Source organism: Sciurus vulgaris (assembly GCF_902686455.1).
Source record: "Sciurus vulgaris genome assembly, chromosome: 10".
In the NCBI taxonomy this organism is placed as follows: Eukaryota; Metazoa; Chordata; class Mammalia; order Rodentia; family Sciuridae; genus Sciurus; species Sciurus vulgaris.
The window spans coordinates 7,628,846-7,646,325 of record NC_136470.1 but is presented as its reverse complement, the minus strand read 5'-3'; the positions used below and the strand labels follow the sequence as shown (position 1 = coordinate 7,646,325).

At 36.0% G+C, this 17,480-nt stretch overlaps 1 protein-coding gene across 1 annotated transcript in view; it reads left to right on the top strand.

The window, feature by feature from the left end:
• Positions 1-17,480, top strand: part of TTC3 (tetratricopeptide repeat domain 3) — a gene marked incomplete at its 5' end in the record, with an annotated part of 91,920 nt that overhangs the window by 60,365 nt on the left and 14,075 nt on the right. The window contains 8 exon segments of the mRNA XM_079155206.1: positions 1,074-2,139; positions 3,171-3,236; positions 8,193-8,342; positions 12,371-12,510; positions 13,621-13,689; positions 15,342-15,438; positions 16,771-16,822; positions 16,825-16,870. Of these exon segments, the coding sequence (XP_079011332.1) occupies positions 1,074-2,139; positions 3,171-3,236; positions 8,193-8,342; positions 12,371-12,510; positions 13,621-13,689; positions 15,342-15,438; positions 16,771-16,822; positions 16,825-16,870 (1,686 nt within the window).

The following is a 17,480-nucleotide window of genomic DNA, read 5'->3' as shown; positions in this document are numbered from 1 at the left end:
AAAAATTCATTGTTGCTTAGCATTAGAAAAAACATGGAGGCTGTTTTTCTTTGAAGATTTTTTTCTAGCCAGGCATGGTGGCACACATCCATAATCCCAGCAACTCAGGAGGCTGAGGCAGGAGGATTGCAGGTTTCAGGTCAGCCTCAGCAGCTTATGAGGCCCTAAGCTACTTAGGTTGTCTTTTGCTTTTTTTTACCTCATTACACATGGTAAGTATTTTTCAACAGTAGAATCATTGATGAATGCTGTATAGAGACTTTTTTTTAAAAATCAGAACATTTGTTGAACTGTATAGTTTTGTTCTCCATAATGAATAAATACTAAAGAGTGTCCCTGAATCAAACTTACATGAGAAGAATTAGGTATTCCTCAGGATTGTGACTTACTAGCTGCTTGGTAACATCACTTGGCTCAGCATCAGTTGTGTTGCTGATCCCCTTTGTGACTGGAACCTCAATGCTGAATCACTAAGAGTAGTTTCCTTTTCCTTGTGAATCAATCACTGCACATTGCTAATCATAAAAATGTTAATATGCAAATTGAGATAGGATTTTTAAAGATTTGATTTCCTCTTCTCATATGACATTCTTATTTCTGAATAAATTTTGCTTGATCATTGCCTTTTTAAAGAGATTGTATAATTAGTGTCTAGGGTTGTGGCTCAGTGGTAGAGCACTTGCCTAGCATGTGTGAGGCACTGGGTTCAATCCTAAGTACCACATATAAGTAAATAAAATAAAGGTCTTTCAACAACTAAAAAAAATTTTTTTAAATTCTTTTCATTATACAGAAAAAGAGATTGTATAATTATGTAATTGAAATTTATAAATAACTTTTTGATCTCCCTTGGCATTTCCCCAAAAAAGCTTTAAAGGATTATTTCCTAAGGAGTAGACAGTTTTGTTTATTTTATCATTGATTATACTTAACCTTTTGTTTGTTTGTTATAGTGTTTGAGATCAATGAGAAGTAAAATAGTATTTTACTTTGGTAGAATAAACTTTTTTTCAAATAAACATGTGCAAGTACTTCCATTTAGTAACTTATGTAAATGTAAATTTTTTTCCAAGTTATTTCTCTCAGTTGTTGGAGGAACATGGTCCCTTGGATATGAGTAACAAGATGTTCTCTGAAGAATATGAGTTTTTTCCAGAAGAAACTCGACAGATACTAGAAAAAGCAGGAGGTTTAAAGTCTTTTCTACTGGGATGTCCTCGTTTTGTTGTGATTGATAACTGTATTGCATTAAAAAAAGTTGCATTACGACTCAAGAAAAAAAGAAAGAAGAAAAACATTAAAACAAAAGTGGAAGAGATTTCAAAAACCGGAGAGTATTTACGAGTCAAACTACCACTGAATCCAACTGCTAGGGAATTTAAACCAGATGTGAAGTCCAAACCGGTGTCTGATTTATCTTCCGCACCAGTTTCTGAGGATGCAAAGCCCAAACCTACGTCTGCTGAGCCTCCCAAACCAACTTGTGAAGACGTGACACCCAAACCAGTACCTGAGAGTTATTCTAGTACAGTCTCTGAGGAAGGGAAACCCAAAGGAGTCTCTTCTGATCCTCCCCTGTCAGTCTCTGAGGATGTAAATCACAAGCAAGTCTCTTCTCATTCTCTCAAACCAGTTCCTGAGGATGGGAAATCAACCTATTGGACTCAGTCCCATTTGGTCACAGGATACTGTGCGTATCTTCCTTTTCAGGGATTGGACATCACCCAGACACCACCAGCATACATAAATGTCTTACCAAGTTTGCCCCCGTACACCAGCATTTACACATCTTTGGCCAACATTTCTTCTGAATATCAGCTGCAGAGGTCAATACCAGTGGTGCCATCTCTTGTATCCAGTGACAAAGCAGATAAAAACACCGCTGCCTATTTTGAGGATCATAATTTGAGTGCTAAGAATGCTGCTGGTAACCAGATTGTCTCTGAAACACAGATCCTTGAGGACTCTTTGGAAGTATCTGTAAAGTCACAGAGCAGCCTGGGTGATGCTGATACCGTCCCAGGTGAGTCCCACAGAAACAATGGTCTCTGTGGGAGCTCTAACAACACATGTGAAGTCAGTCCAGAAAGGAGCAGCACAGTAACAAATATTCCGCATACGCAGATGGTTGCCATGCAGGTAAGATTAACAAGAAAGGCTTTATACTGAAGGTGTATTTCCCTTTTTGTTTTTCATTGCCATTGTATTTACTGAAGTTCTTATTAGGAGTGATTGACTTTATAATGGTTACTGAAGCTTTGCCTGAAAAAAAATTTTTTTAATATGAATTTTATTTTTTTAATTATTATTTTTTTGTGTGTGTGTGGGGCATAGTGGTTATTTTGTCAGAAGTTTTGGTCCAGCAAATCATATCCTTCCCTGACCAAATTTCATACCAAATAAGAAAGAAGATAAATGAGTCAGCAGATGGAGCCAAAATATCACCTTCCTAATTAATAAAGGCACAAAGGAGGATGTGGCCACTGCTGTAGAGAAGTCCATAGGCAGACAGTGAAGCCCTTGTCACACCATCTTACCCAGCAGTTCCAGCAGACCCGAACAGGAGACCTTCCCACTTAGGGTACCTGCCCATAGAACTTACCACATGAAGGAGGAAGGGAAAATTTGCTGGCAGCTTCCCTGGGAAAGAAAAAAGGAAGCATCTGGGGTATTGTCAAAGTTAAAAAAGAGACAAGCAGCAAGGCACAGTGGCACATGTCCATAATCCCAGTGATTCCAGAGGCTGAGGCAGGAAGAAGATCACAAGTTTGAGACCAGCCTTAGCAACTTAGTGAAACCCTGTCTCAATGGTAAAATCCCTGGGTCAATCACCAATACAAAGGAAGAGGAAAAAATCAGATGGAGAGAAATGAGGGATTAAGAGTTCCTATCTAACAAGCATGAAAATAAATCAGGGTTTGTTTATAGAGTGTGAATACATGAAATCCTTATCAAATTGAGTAATGAACTAACATCATTTTCAGTTATACTAGATCTAAATGAAATTTCCTATTAGAGATATTTATAGAAACTCCGAAACATAACCTAAATTGGGGGGGGGGGGGCAAAACCTTTTTGAAAAATTGTGGGTGTGTTCTAAAGTGTTGTTAAACAGCAGACTTGTTTTACCAAAACAAATTGAGGTAAATTAAATTTGTTTTGCAACATAGGTGTCTTGGAACATAACACACCAAGAAGTCAATACTGAGCCATATGATCCTTTTGAGGTACAACAGGTGAGTCAAAATTAAGCTGTTTAAAGATTTGATTTTCATTAATTAATCTAGATGGGATGATGAATTAGAACTATTTTGGAGTTAGCTAATTCCATATAGTTAGGGAATAAGCTTTAGAATATAACAAAAAATTATTTATTTGCTTTTATCATTGAAATATGAGAAGAGCAGCAAAAGAAAAGTTTTTTCCTGGCATATTGATTTCTAAGTATACTGGCTTTATTGTTTTAACTGGTATAATGAACTTGTATTAATTTATAATAAATAAGCTTGAATGATATGGAACAATATTATAAAGACCTTTATCATTTTAAGAATGTTTCAACCAAAAAACCCATTAATGTTGGGCTGGGATTGTGGCTCAGCAATAGAGGGCTCGCCTAGCACATGTGAGACACTGGGTTCCATCCTCAGCACCACATAGAAATAAATAAAATAAAGGTATGTCCACCTACAACTAAAAAAAATATATATATATATAAAATATATATATTATTTATATTTATATATAGTATATATGTGTATATATATATAAATAAATAGAAAAACCCATTAATACAATGTGCTTTATTAAAACGTCAAAGGAGGACTGGGTCTGTAGCTCTGTGGTAGAGCGCTTGCTTAGCACATGTGATATACTGGGTTTCATCCTCAGCACCACATAAAAATAAATAAAGGTGTATCCATCTACAACTAAAAATATTTTTTTAGCTGTCAAAGAATAAAAGTTATTTGATCAACTCTTGCAGAAAAGGTATTGGATAAAATTCAAATCCCAGTCCCTTTTTTGACCAAATGTTTTAATAAAATGGGAATCAAATATTTCTTAGCAAGCTTTTTTCTTAAGCTAAAAGTCATCATCTTGCTTAAAGGCAGACATTGTCATTAATATTTATTATCACCCTGAGATACTAACAAAATTAGATATGAGGAAGAAATAAGATAAAAGTAAGTGTAAGAACCAATTACAGAGGCTAAGGTTGTATGCCTGGAAATTCAAAATGATAACTGAAAATTTATGCCAAATTTTAAAAATTCAGAGGGGTAAATGAATACAACATAAGTGTACTTTTCCATGTGCTAACAACAATCTGTTAGGATATATATATATTAGAAGAAAATATTTCATTTTTAATAGCAATAACATGATAAACTACTAAAATGTATGTAAAAAAAACCTTTAAAATGCTACCGAGAGACACACAGAAAGTGTAAATGAAATGGTATTCTATATACTTGAATAGGAAGACCTACTATAATAGATTGATTTTTCCCTAAAGATTTTAAAATTTAACAGTTCCAGTACACATGTGAACAGAGTGGTGTATTAGTTATCTATAGTTATATAACAAATTACCTCAAAATCTAGTGGTTTAAAACAAGAATAAACATTGTCTTACAGTTCCTCTTGGTCAGGAACTGAGGAGCAGATTAGCTGGGTAGTTCTGGAGGTCTTCAGGAGGAGGTTAGTGAAGATTTGGACCAAGGCCTAGTCATCTGCAGGAGTAAATGGGGCTTGAGATTCCACTTCCAAGATGGCTCACACACATGGCTGGAAGTTGGTGCTGGCAGTTGGTAGGAGCCTTAAGCTCCTTGCCTTGTAGACCACCATGTAGTGCAGTGGTTTTTAGGACCTACTTTAGAAAGTCACACTTCGTCGTTTCCCCTGTATTCTGTTGGTCACAAAGACCCACCTCATCAACCCTGATACTCGGTGGGAAAGGTTTATCTAAGGGTGTGAATACCACGAGGCTAGGATCCCAAGACCTAACTTGGAATCTGGAAGCTGACTACTGCACAGTATTTATCTGGAACTAGACAAATTGATTCAAAAGTTCCTGTATGGAAAAATGAACATCAAGAATGACCAAGGAAAAGAAATTGTAAGAAAGGGAACTATGCACCTAGATGTCAAAACACAATATAAATCTTAATATCACATAAATAGGTCATTAGAATGAGAGTCTAATGGGAGAGAAGAATATAGAAATTTAAGCTAAAATAAAGATGGTAAATTAACAGTGAGCAAAAGTAGATTATTAAATATATAATGTTAGGTGAAGTGGGTTGACATCTAAACAAAAATCATCTTAAGTTTCTTCCTCCTTCCTTATGCCAAAATAAGTTCCAGGCAGATCAAAGATTTAAATAGAAAGAAATGGGCCCATAAAAGTACCTAGGAAAATGTTTTCATAAGATCAATAAAACACAAAAAAGTATGTGTTTATATACATATATATGCACAGATTGTGAAAACAGATGACAACCTGAAGCAGGGTAGATAGAGAACTAATTTCCTTAACATGTAAAGTTCTGTAAATAAGTAAAAGGTTACTACCCTGTCACAAAAATGGGAAGGGAAGTAAATAGTCCACAGTAAAAAATATATAGAGAGATGATTTTTAGACATATTAAAAAATACCCAACCACACATGCTATAAGAAAATTATTCATCTACATGTTATTAAAAGAAAATAAAATGAAAATGTCTGGGGAAGGCAATGTATAATTTTTCTGCACTCATATTTGTGTTTAGAGATCAGTGAGCAAGGACATTTGTATATTTGTTTTATCTGTATTTGTACCAGCAAGAAATGAATATAATTCATGAATATAGCAGTAGTAGATTAAATTATGGTATATCTATGTAGTGAAATATCATGCTGTCATTTAACAGTGAAGCAGTTCTATAATTACGGATAGTAAATGATTTACAAGACCCAATATATAGTTAAATATTTAACTATATATTTGGAAGAAGTAATGTTAGAACTTTGTGTAGCTTGCCACTATTTGAACAAAAGACTTTTAGTTTTAGTCATTTATTAAAGTAATATAGAGCCCTTAAATATTTTTAAATGAATATTGAAAATTATGAAAAAGAAGTTGAAAATCAACTACATTCATCTCACCCATGTTAATATTTTGATGTGTAGCCTTTCAGGGCTTACTTGAACATTTGCATATAATTAAGCGACATTTTTAAAAAGATGAATCACAGCATGTAAGTTATATTAAAATTTGTAATCTTCTGTTAACATATTACAGATTTTTAGTAAACAGACTAGTCAATAATCATAGACATATATCATCATTTTAAATGGATACTTGGTATTCCATTGTATGAATATATGATAATTTATTTGACTGGTTTCTTATTGTTGAACATTTAGATTATGTCAGCTTTTCATGCTTATAAAGAATGCTGTAGTGAATATTTTCACCTATATATAGTATGTACTGAGTATGTTGAATTTTTATGTTGTACTTAACTCTAAACCAGGTAGAGTCTATTGTTTGATGAGTCAGTGTTGGGACCTTCACACATGCCTTCTTAAATTAGTTCTTAGTTTCAGTACCATGACACTAACCTAGTTGATGCTGGCTTTTCAATCAGTGAGACTCGCGTTTGAATCCCAGGACTGATGCTTTATTCTGGGACCTTGAGAATTTGCCTCACATCCCTAATTTTGTTTTTCTGACTAAAGGCAAAAATAATGTATTCCAAAGTTTAAATGTAATAATGACACTTAATTTCTTACCTATTCTGATGATATGGGGGCATATAAATTTAATTCATAGTATAGTACTAGGTTACTATTCACTGGGATCCTTCTGACAAATTGAGAATGAAAATAGAGGTAACTAAGATCTTAAACCATAAATTCTTGCTTGTGGGTCATAGTAAGGTTGAACATACAATCTTGTTATTTAAACATCAAGTTTGTTCATTGTGCGAAACTCAATCTGGACAGACTTAAACTGGGGCTTTCCAAGGCATACTGGCATGTCTTAGCACCCTGGTTATAGATAACAGTTCTCTGGTAAATCAGAGAATTTTAAATACTTTATTCCCTGCCTTTTTACACTTGGAAGACAATCGGGCATTTTGGGGAGGTACAGGACATGTTGAAAATGGCCCAGGTTTGTGTCACTGGGATAAATCTCCAATAGCCTGGTTGCCACAGGAGGGCAGTCCCCTGCAGCTGGGAGAAATTTTGAGCATCCAGCAGATATTCTCATCATAGAAGTGTGTGATCACCAACAGTCCTTGGTATATGAGAGGTTTTTAAAAAGACTTACATAATAATGTTTATTGTAGTATAATTTCTGGGCTCTTGTTTTTGTTTTAAGATGATTCCTGAGACAGATAGCTGGAAGCAATTTTTAAAAATTTTTTAGTTATAGATGGACACAATACTTTTATTTTATTAATTTATGTTTACATGGTGTTGAGAATTGAACCTAGTGTCTCACACTTGCTAGGCAAGTGCTCTACCATTAAGCTACAACCCCAGCCCCAGCTGGAAGCAGTTCTTGATAACAGTTTTCTTTTTGAAATAACCAGCAACTATGCATTTGAATCATGTAAAAATAGAACCAAAGTTAATATGTTCTATTCATGTCTAAAAAATGTATGATCGTTTTTTTAAAACCTACTAAACAGGGGCTATAATCGTGGCTCAGTGGTAGAGCACTTGCCTCGTACATGTGAGCCACTGGATTCAGTCCTCAGCACCACATGAAATGAGTAAAATAAAATAACGGTATTGTGTCCATCTACAACTAAAAAAAAAAATTATTTTAAAAGAGTTCTATTCTTTAAAAAAAAACCTCTACCAAACGGTTCATGATGTTAATCACAGAGAGTAAAATTCAAATGAAACTTGATCTAATATTGAACTTTTCTAAAACAAGCAAATATTCAGAACTAATTATAGTGCAGATTGAAAAGTTTCATTATGAATTCCAGTAACGTGACTAATTACATTTTAAGAGCTGGCTCTACTAGACAAAGTTTAGAGGTTTTTAATTCCTGAATCGTTTGACATTTTCCATGTAAATTTTCATCTTCCTTTTATTCTCCTTTGTTTATTTTAAGAGACAATTCAGAACAAGATCATAAGTAGGCATTTTAAATGATTTTTAATTGATAGTTCTATAATTTAATTTTAGGGGGATATTTCACAGATTGAAAAGGAGTACCAAGCATTACAAGAGCAGCTTAAGGAAGCATGTGAAAATTATGAGCAGATAAAATTCAAGAGCTTGGAAGAAACCAGAGACCTGGAAGAAAAGTTGAAAAGGAACTTAGAAGAAAACAAGGTAATCCTATCTGAAACCTTCCTTAATTGCATGTGGCATAATTAGGAGCATATGAGTATAACTGCGCTTATGAGCCTCAATTAGCTGAACCACACTGTTGGCTAAACACAGGACTCTTTCTCAGAATAATCTCTTTCAGATTTCACTTCTGCATATTCAAGTGACAGTGGTCCTTACAGTGCTGTAGAACATTTGCAAACTGGTTTTGAGAAAAGGACTGCAAACCTGGGCTTTCGTTTATCCATAATTTGGTTTAACTGGTTAAGTAAAAATTTCTCTTATGGTGACTAAGTTCCAAGTTAAACTTCTGGCCATGCCTCTATATCAGAGCTTCCAAGTGTGAGCTGTCAGCTGTCTCTAGGGCTTAGATCCAGGCTGTTCTACTCTAATAGTTCTGGTCCAAAGTGGCTTAACTTGTCTGGGCCCTTGTGGAAAATTTGGGTAATAATTGCTCCCATTTCATGGGTTTAGGTTAACACTTGTCAAGTACTTAAAACTGGCTGGTACATAGTAAGGACTCAGTAAGTATTAGCTGCCACTGTTATCACTACAGCTGTTATTACCATCATCTTCATCTACTCCTAAGGACGTGTGACAGAAACTCATGGAGCCTTGATGATGTTAGAACTATCATCTGAAATATCTTATTTGACTATACTGATACTGCATTTTGTTAGTTGAGATTAACCATCAGCATCTGACTAGCGGAGTAATACTAATCAGGGGAAAGACCAGATTGAAATTAGTGGGACAGTGGAATTATCAACATGAGGAACGTATGGTATGTTACTTTTTAAAAACTACGGTCTTCTGTTCAGAAAGGTAAGAGAGAGATCTTTAAGAAGGGAAGAATTTGTTTCAGAAGTCTGGATTATCAACTGGAATAACATTAAATAGTGAAAACTAACTTAGTGGTTCATTAATCAAGAAACTCATTTGTTGAGATTCAAGTATACACAGAAGAAAGGGTCAGGGGCTAGGGTTGTGGCTCAGTTGTAGAGCACTTGCCTCAGATGCATGGGGCACTGGGTTTGATCCTCAGCACCACATAAACAAACAATAAATAAAATAAAGGTATTATGTCCATCTGCAACTAAAAATAAAAAATAATTTAAAAAAAAGAGGAAGAAAGGATGAGTTTATAAAAGTAACTGCCATCACATTTCAAAGAACTGTTTGCACTCAGGACAGGACTGAGGAGATTCAAAGGATGGGAAGAGTTGGATGCAGAGAGTTTCTGCTTAATTGTCTAGTTGGGAGATGGCAGGCAGGAGGGGCCTAAAAGCCCTGCCTAGCCGGTGATACCCAGGACACAAGTCTGAATAAACCAGTTGGAAGGTTTAACAGAATGAAATATTTTTATATCACTTCCGGAAAATTCAGTTTTAATAAATCCAGTGTGAATACCTGTGGCCACCTGTATGAGTGACAAGTCAGATTAGGGCACATGGACACTTACATAAAGGGGGTGTTTAGTGAGTGAAATAGTTTTTTCTGGCAGAGGCTTTTCCAGTTTTATAAACTGGTAGTCTGACTGGGTGCTTGCTGTATTTGTACAGTTCATCAAGGCTGTTTCTGGTTTGTTTTTTTTGTGGGGTTTTGGGGGGTTTTTAGTATCATTTGACAGTAAAATCCATTTTGATATAATTGTACAAACATGGAATATTTCTTATTCTGGTCAGGACCTGATCTTTGTGGATGCACATGATGCTGGGATTCATACATGTACATGGGAAAATTATGTCAGATCCGTTCCACTCTTTTTTTTTCTGTACCCTTCCCTTCCCTCCCTATTGTCTTAATCTACAGAACTTAAATCCCCCATGCCCCCCGACTCTGTTATTTGTACAGTTGCTCAGGAAGCTCATGGGACAGAAAGCATCCAGGGAGGAAGCTGAAATGGAATGGCAGTCTGACTGGTGGACTCTGGCTCTTGTGCTCTTTTACTTGGTACAGCTTTGGGTCTGCTGTCAAGTGGCTGCACTCAAGTGTAGTCTGACTGGTTTTTAAAGGGGAATTACTTAGTACATCAGATTACAGGCTTGTTAGGTTATTAGACTTCCCAAGTGAAATGCGTCCCTCCTTCCTATCAGGATAAATCAGGATAACCTGATTTCCTTTGGTTGATATCTACACAAAAGCAGATGGCACTTAGCCATGGTCACTTCTTAATTAGTCATGAGACAGCTATGTCAGTGAAGGGTGGTTAGTACAAATATGAGCCTGTGTAGTATTTTTACTGACTGAGCTGTATCTGTCTATGTGTGTCTGTGTGTGCATGCATATGGGTGTGCGTGAATGTAGGTATAATACTTCGTGGCTTTTGTTACTTGACCTCCCTTAGATACTTGTTGCCAAGTAGGTTCTCATGCCCCTGCATAACCTTGTTTTTGCACATAATCTCCCAGCCAAAGAGTTTAGGTCTAAGGTGAGATCAGTGCCTCAGAGTAGAAACACAGGATAGGCAAGAAATAATGTTGGCTAGGCTGCCAGCAGTAAGGCAGGCAAATCAATATCAATCCAGAGAGTGGAACTGAACCATGTAGAATACAAGATTTTGTAAATACAGTATACATGGGGGGAGTCACAGTCATAGTAATGCCTTGACAAATGCAAGATCAGCAAGGTTTTAGCAAGAAAAATGTGGGCAGGACTCATCTCCAGGATTAGGGGAGCATCACTGAACTGTGGTTGACTTTTGCCACTTAGGAACAGTACACTGTGCATTTCACAGATGTCTAAATCACCCTCCCTTCTAGTTAGGACTCAGGAGTCTTAAAAAGGAGCTTGACCAACCAGCACATCTGCTTCTTGTGAACTTGAAACCTGGTGTTTAAGGCTGAAGAGGGAGAAATAGCTTGTAAGTCACTATCACTTCTGATGCCAGGGCTGTTATTTCCCATGAAGGCTATGTGCACTGACTGTAGGATACACTGTCCTTTCTGAAGAAAAAGGTTTGCTGTTCCTGTAGCTGCAACAGTCATCGGTGTCTTAGGCATGTTCTGAGCCTAAGCAGGAAGTTCAAGCTGCAGGGAACCAGACAGGAAGTTAAAAAATCGAATGTTCCCCTAGAGCAAATACAAAGTCAGGATTTCATTAAGCAATCATTGATAATAGTGGAATTTCAAGCTGGGAAATATTTATCATGTTGCTGTTAGCTGTTTCTTTTAAATAGTTCTCTGATTCTCTGATTCATATTTAAATTAATTATTAGAATTATTAATATAGAGAATGTTGTATTTATAAGTGGCTTGTATTTACAAGTATATGTCATACCCAAACCCTTCACTACCATTGAATGAATGATGCTTCAAAAAGGACAAAAAACTTTTTAAAACATTTGTAAGTTCAGATGTTTCAAAAAGCAGCAACTGCATAAGAAACTGACAAAGAGCTGTGTGTCAGGTGGCATTGAACCTGACCCTCCGGGGAAAAGGAACTTGGATCACCACAGAAGACTTTTTCATCTCTCTTTATCACACAACCTAAAATCTGGCAAAAATTCAACCCAGATGCCTTTAATAAGCAGCCAGAGGCATCACATTCATATTTTTAAAAGCAAACAAAAAACCTTGGGCTTGCCAAATAAATGTGTAAACTACATCAAGATTAGGGAATCATGGGCTGGGGTTGTGGCTTAGTGGCAGACCACTTGTCTTGCATTTGTGAGGCATTGGGTTCCATTCTCAGCACTGCATGTAAATAAACAAAGGTCCATCAACAACTAAATGTATATATATGACTATGGAATCATGTAGGTGAAGAGTAGAGTGTGAACACCTGTGAGCTCGGTGAAGTGTCTTTTCAGAGTGACTTCCTGGGGTCAGGATGCAGCTGTGCTTCTCTGTGTCCCAAGCTGGCCACGGTGGCACAGCCTGCCTAGGGTGCCAGTTCCTATGTGCTGTTCCCTGAACTCACATGTCTTAGTGTAAGCTAAGACACAATTCTTGCCTTTCAGGTTTTTAAAATAATTTCCTCCCAAAAGTAAATCTTACCATTAATTGAAGTACTTTTTAAAATGTTTTCAGATCTCAAAGACAGAATTAGATTGGTTCCTCCAAGATTTGGAAAGAGAAATTAAAAAATGGCAACAAGAGAAAAAAGAAATCCAAGAAAGATTAAAAGCACTGAAGAAGAAAATTAAAAAGGTTTTAAATACAAGTGAAATGTAAGTAATAATAGAAAATCAGTAATGTTTGTATATTTAATATTGTGGGGATTTTTGGTTATTTCACATTTTTTATATTTAATTTCAAACTATATCAAGTAAAAATTCATAGATGCTGTTTTCACATTTTTATCTCATTTTAAAATCATCCATTGAGTAGCTATCTCATCCAAAACTTTTTCTAAACCTAGCATGTTTTCAGATTAATTTCATAAAAGTGAGAATGGGCTGGGGCAGAGAATCAAAAAAGGACTTGCTGCCCTGCTCATGTGAAGGATTTGCTAAAATGTAGATCCTGAGCATAATTGATAATTGTCAGGTGGGTCAAGTGTGTTTTAAGATCTCTGTGATCCATTCCTAACCTCCTGCTCTAAATACCAATGTCATGTGAGGATTTCTCAGCTTATCTACTGCTTTATAACAAACATCCAAAGTCAGGAGCTTAAGTTAATAGCCATTTTATTTGCTCATGCTCCTGCAATCTGGGCTGAGTTTAGCTGAACCATTCTTCTTCTGGGATGGTAGTTAAACTGGCTCTTATTGGAAAAGTGGAGGTTTTATCAAGTATAGGTAACTGAACAGGAATCTTAGAAGAGCATGAAAGAGGCAGAACCTGCCTGGTCCAGGCATTGCTTAAAGTCAGAGACTTCCACACTGTGTCATGAAGGGTTATCAGAGAGTGTGGGTGCACATGTTCTAATTTCACTCCTAGTCTTAAAGATGAGGAGACCTGTCGCATTTTGACTAAAAGTCCATGTGTTCTAATCTGAATGAGAACCACTGGTCACACTGCTGGTGGTGTCTCATTGCCTGTGCTTCCTCTGGTTCAAACCATGTGAGACAGGCTTCTTGGACTAAGGTGGTGATTTACCAATTAGCAGGGGACTTAGAGTAAAGAAGAAGCTGATTTGTCCGCCAAGTGTAAAGGAAAATTTCCTAGAAGGAAAACGACACCCAAACTCTTGCCTATTTAGAAGATACCAGAAATGAAGCAAAATGTAGAAACAAAACAATTTTAAGAAATGCTATTTATAGACATGCTTTACTATGTAAAGTCGTATTGAAAAAAATCTGAACATTAATTAAAATTTGGTAACTATGCTTTTATAGGTCTACCCTGAGAAACGATGGGATGGATGACAAACCTGAATTACATCCGGATCAGCCCCTCGAAATCAGGCAAAGGAAGCTTAAATTTATTTTTAGTACCTTCTTATACTTTTACTGTCAGAAGCCCAAGTACTCTAGACTTCTAAATCTGTTGCTCCTCCCATTTCTTTTAAATAATTATTTCTTTTATTTTTAAACTAATGTTTAAGTGTATTCTTTCTTGAAATATTTTTATTTTACTAGGTTTCTGCTTTTTTTTCCTTTTGTTTTTGAATTTTTTTTAAGTTGTAGATAGACACAGTACCTTCATTTTATTTATTCATTTTATGCGGTGCTGAGGATCGAACCCAGTGCCCCACATGTGTGAGCCACAATCCCACTGAGCCACATTCCCAGCCCTGCTTTTATTTTCTATTGTCAGTATAAAAAATGTTGTCAATTGTTCTTTTATTTTCTTGAATTAATTGAAACTAAAAACGTGTTTTAAAACCTTATATTTTGAGCTGGGCATGGTGGCACATGCCTGTAATCCCAGCAGCTCAGGAGGCTAAGGCAGGAGGATTGAGATTTCAAAACCAGCATCAGCAAAAGCGAGGCATTGAGCAACTCAGTAAGACCCTGCCACTAAATAAAATACAAAATAGGGTGGGGATGTGGCTCAGTGTTTAAGCACCCCTGAGTTTAATCCCTGATACCAAAACAAAAAAAAAAAAAAACAAAAACCAAAAAAACAAGCAAACAAAAAAAACCCCAACCTTTATTTTAGACTGGGGGTGTAGCTTGGTGGTAGAAGCACTTGCATAGCATGTATGAGGCCCTGGGTTCTGTTCCTGCATCACAGAAAAACTTTTTTATGTTACTTGGTTTATTAGTCTCAGCTATAGAATGGTAGTTTGTTACATTGTTGCTCTGTAATTATAGATTCTTTAAAAAATTTTTATCATGCACCAGGCATGGTGGCACATACCTGTAATTCTAGCAACTTGGAAGACTGAGGCAGGAGGATCACAAGTTTGAGGCCATCCTCAGCAACTTAGCAAGATCCTATCTCAAAGAATGCTAGGGAGATATGACTCAGTGGTAAAGTGCCTCTGGTATCAATCCCCAGTACCAAAAAAGAAATTTATGAACCTGTAAAAAGTGTTCTTTTAATCTTTATTAATTGTTGTAGTGTGTGTTCTCGTACTGGTAACCAGTATCAGGGGTAGACAGTTACACTGTGCTTTTCTCATTTAATATTGTTTCACATGCACAGTTCCATTCCCATCACGGTCCATAGTCATCTTTTTAGCCACCACCTTAACAGACACTTTCATCTCCACTTTTTTTCCGTTACAAAAGTATGGCCGTGAACAGTTTTGTACAGATCACTTTTTCTTTTGGATCATTAACTTAAGTGTGAGAATAGTATTTCTGACTGAAAAGATGAAGAATGTTTTACATAAAGTTTATCAAGGTAGCCAGATTATTCTCCACCTACCCTCATAAAACTGTTACAGAGTCTTTACCTTTTTCTCAACATTCCTACCAAATACTCATTTCTTCTTTTGATCATTCATAAAGTTCAGAGAATGCACATAAATATGTTGTGTGGTTAAAATATGAGGCAGGAAGTTACTCTAGAAAATGTGATACAATTTCAAAGCTGACCTGGCCTAAAGCCTTTGTATCCTTACTAGCAGGATTTGTTTAAGTTTTTTTTTCCCTCCTAACATTTGCAGTAATACATTTACAAATGAGAAGATGAAAATAGAAGAATGTATAAAGAAAGGGAAAGAGCATTTCGAAGAGAGTCATCAAAGAGCTGTGGCTGCAGAGGTCAGGTTATGGCACATGGTGACTGGTGGATGGAAGGGGTCATTTGTTTGCTGTTGTGTCTCTTTAATTACATATGAGGCATAACGGTATTATTCGAAAGTATGGAGGTGAGGGGTATCCTATCACCTGTAGTCCTATTTCCCTAAAATATCCACTCTTTTTCCTTGGCTATTCCTTTTTAATTTTTATACATGTATTGTTACATAGATATACTCATAATGTACATCGAATTTTGTAACCTGTTTTCCTTAACAGTATAATTCAGTCATTTCCCATACTCTACATTTTGAATAGCTTCATATTTAATCAAGTAATATAAAAAATAGGCAACCATAAACATTTGCCAGTTCTTAAAAAGCAAATGAAAATAACCTACTTATTAAGGATATATTCCAACGTCATTGTATTATTTGAGAAACTGCTGAGACAGAAATGAAAGTAATGACATCTGGCTTTATTTTCTTTAGTTTCTAAAACATGGTTGTATATGTTTTTCTAGCCTGTCTTAAGAACCTCAAGCTATCTGTGAACCAAATGATATGTATTGGTATATATATCTATGATTAATCTGGGAAAATAAGAAAACGGTTAACTTTAACTTATGTAATCTGCAAATATTAGGCCTTTCAATTAAATATAGACTTTGTAACTGTTTCTAAGGAAAGGAAGGGGAGAAAGTGAAAGTACAAATACCTTGTGGGCCTTGCCCCAGCATCTGTATTCCTAAACTCGTTCAATTCACACTTACCACTGCTTGGCAAGCAGGTTTGCCTGGAGGGTCCTGTCAAGGTTGCTGACATCTGAATTAAAATGAGACTGTTTTACATTTCCTGCAGTGATTTTTGTAAAAATGGCAAATTGACTAGTGGGGTAATCCAAAATTTTGAAAGCATTCCCCAAACACTGTCAGTGTTAGTTCTGAAATAACTTCTTAGAGGCTTTTTGATTGAGAAGGTTACAGCCTCAGGTTTTGTTCTGTGGGCCACTGGGCCCTTGCTCACCATGGGCTGTAGCTACATACCCTCCATATATGCATGTAGTTAACCTGTCTCTGTGCCTGTCTGTAGTTTAAGCAGAAAGCCATGTGCAGTTTGATATACATGAGAAGGATCCCTAACGCACAGGTTTTTAGTGTCATTTTGTTATTGCATTTTCAAATCCCAAAGTTTTAATTGGTGTTTGACTGGGGAGATCACATAATCAAGTTCTGGGGTTCCTGTCATCATACCTTACTTAAGGAGAAACTGGTTTGGAATGTTTAAGTTTTAACTCTTAAGATAGTTTCAGGATTTCACTTGTAAAATACTTAGACATCCTTTAATCTACTGGCAGGTGTCCGTGCTTGAAAACTGGAAGGAGAGCGAAGTGTTTAAGTTACAGGTCATGCATCACAAGCAGACGCCTGTCTTAAGAACCTCAAGCTGACGAGCAGGTAGTGTGGCCTCCCGGGTGTTCTTCCAGCATGTCATTTAGGAAATAAAGTTAAATGTACTTGGAAAACAAAAAATATGAGTATCATTTTATTTTTAGTAGTTACACAGTTGATATGAGTTCAGTTGTAAAAAATGAAAACATCCAAATGAAAATGATTTTTATAAATTATTTATAACTCTAAATGGAGAAGATAACTAATATTTTAGAATAAATTCGTTTAAGTATTTGGGGAAAAATGAATATTTATTCCTTTTTTTTTTTTTTCACTAGAGAGTATATTGAAAGTCAGTTCTGCAACCTGATTTTGAAAGGTTGAATAGTATCCCAGCATGTAACATGTTAGAATTTACAAACACCACTGAAGTGGGGTATTTGTTGCAAATTTCTGTTGATAGAAGCTGCACTCTGAATTAAAGTGCGCGCGTCCCTGCATTTAAGTGTTTTTGCACATTATTAGTCATTTCCATGTACAATCTTTCTGGAACAAAAAACTTATTTTCAGAGTTTTTTAAACTTTTGCTCAGTTGCTTTGCATAATAGGCCTGCCTGACAGTTCAGGACTTCAAGGTTCACACATGTAAATTTTTGAAATTCATCATAATCTTTAC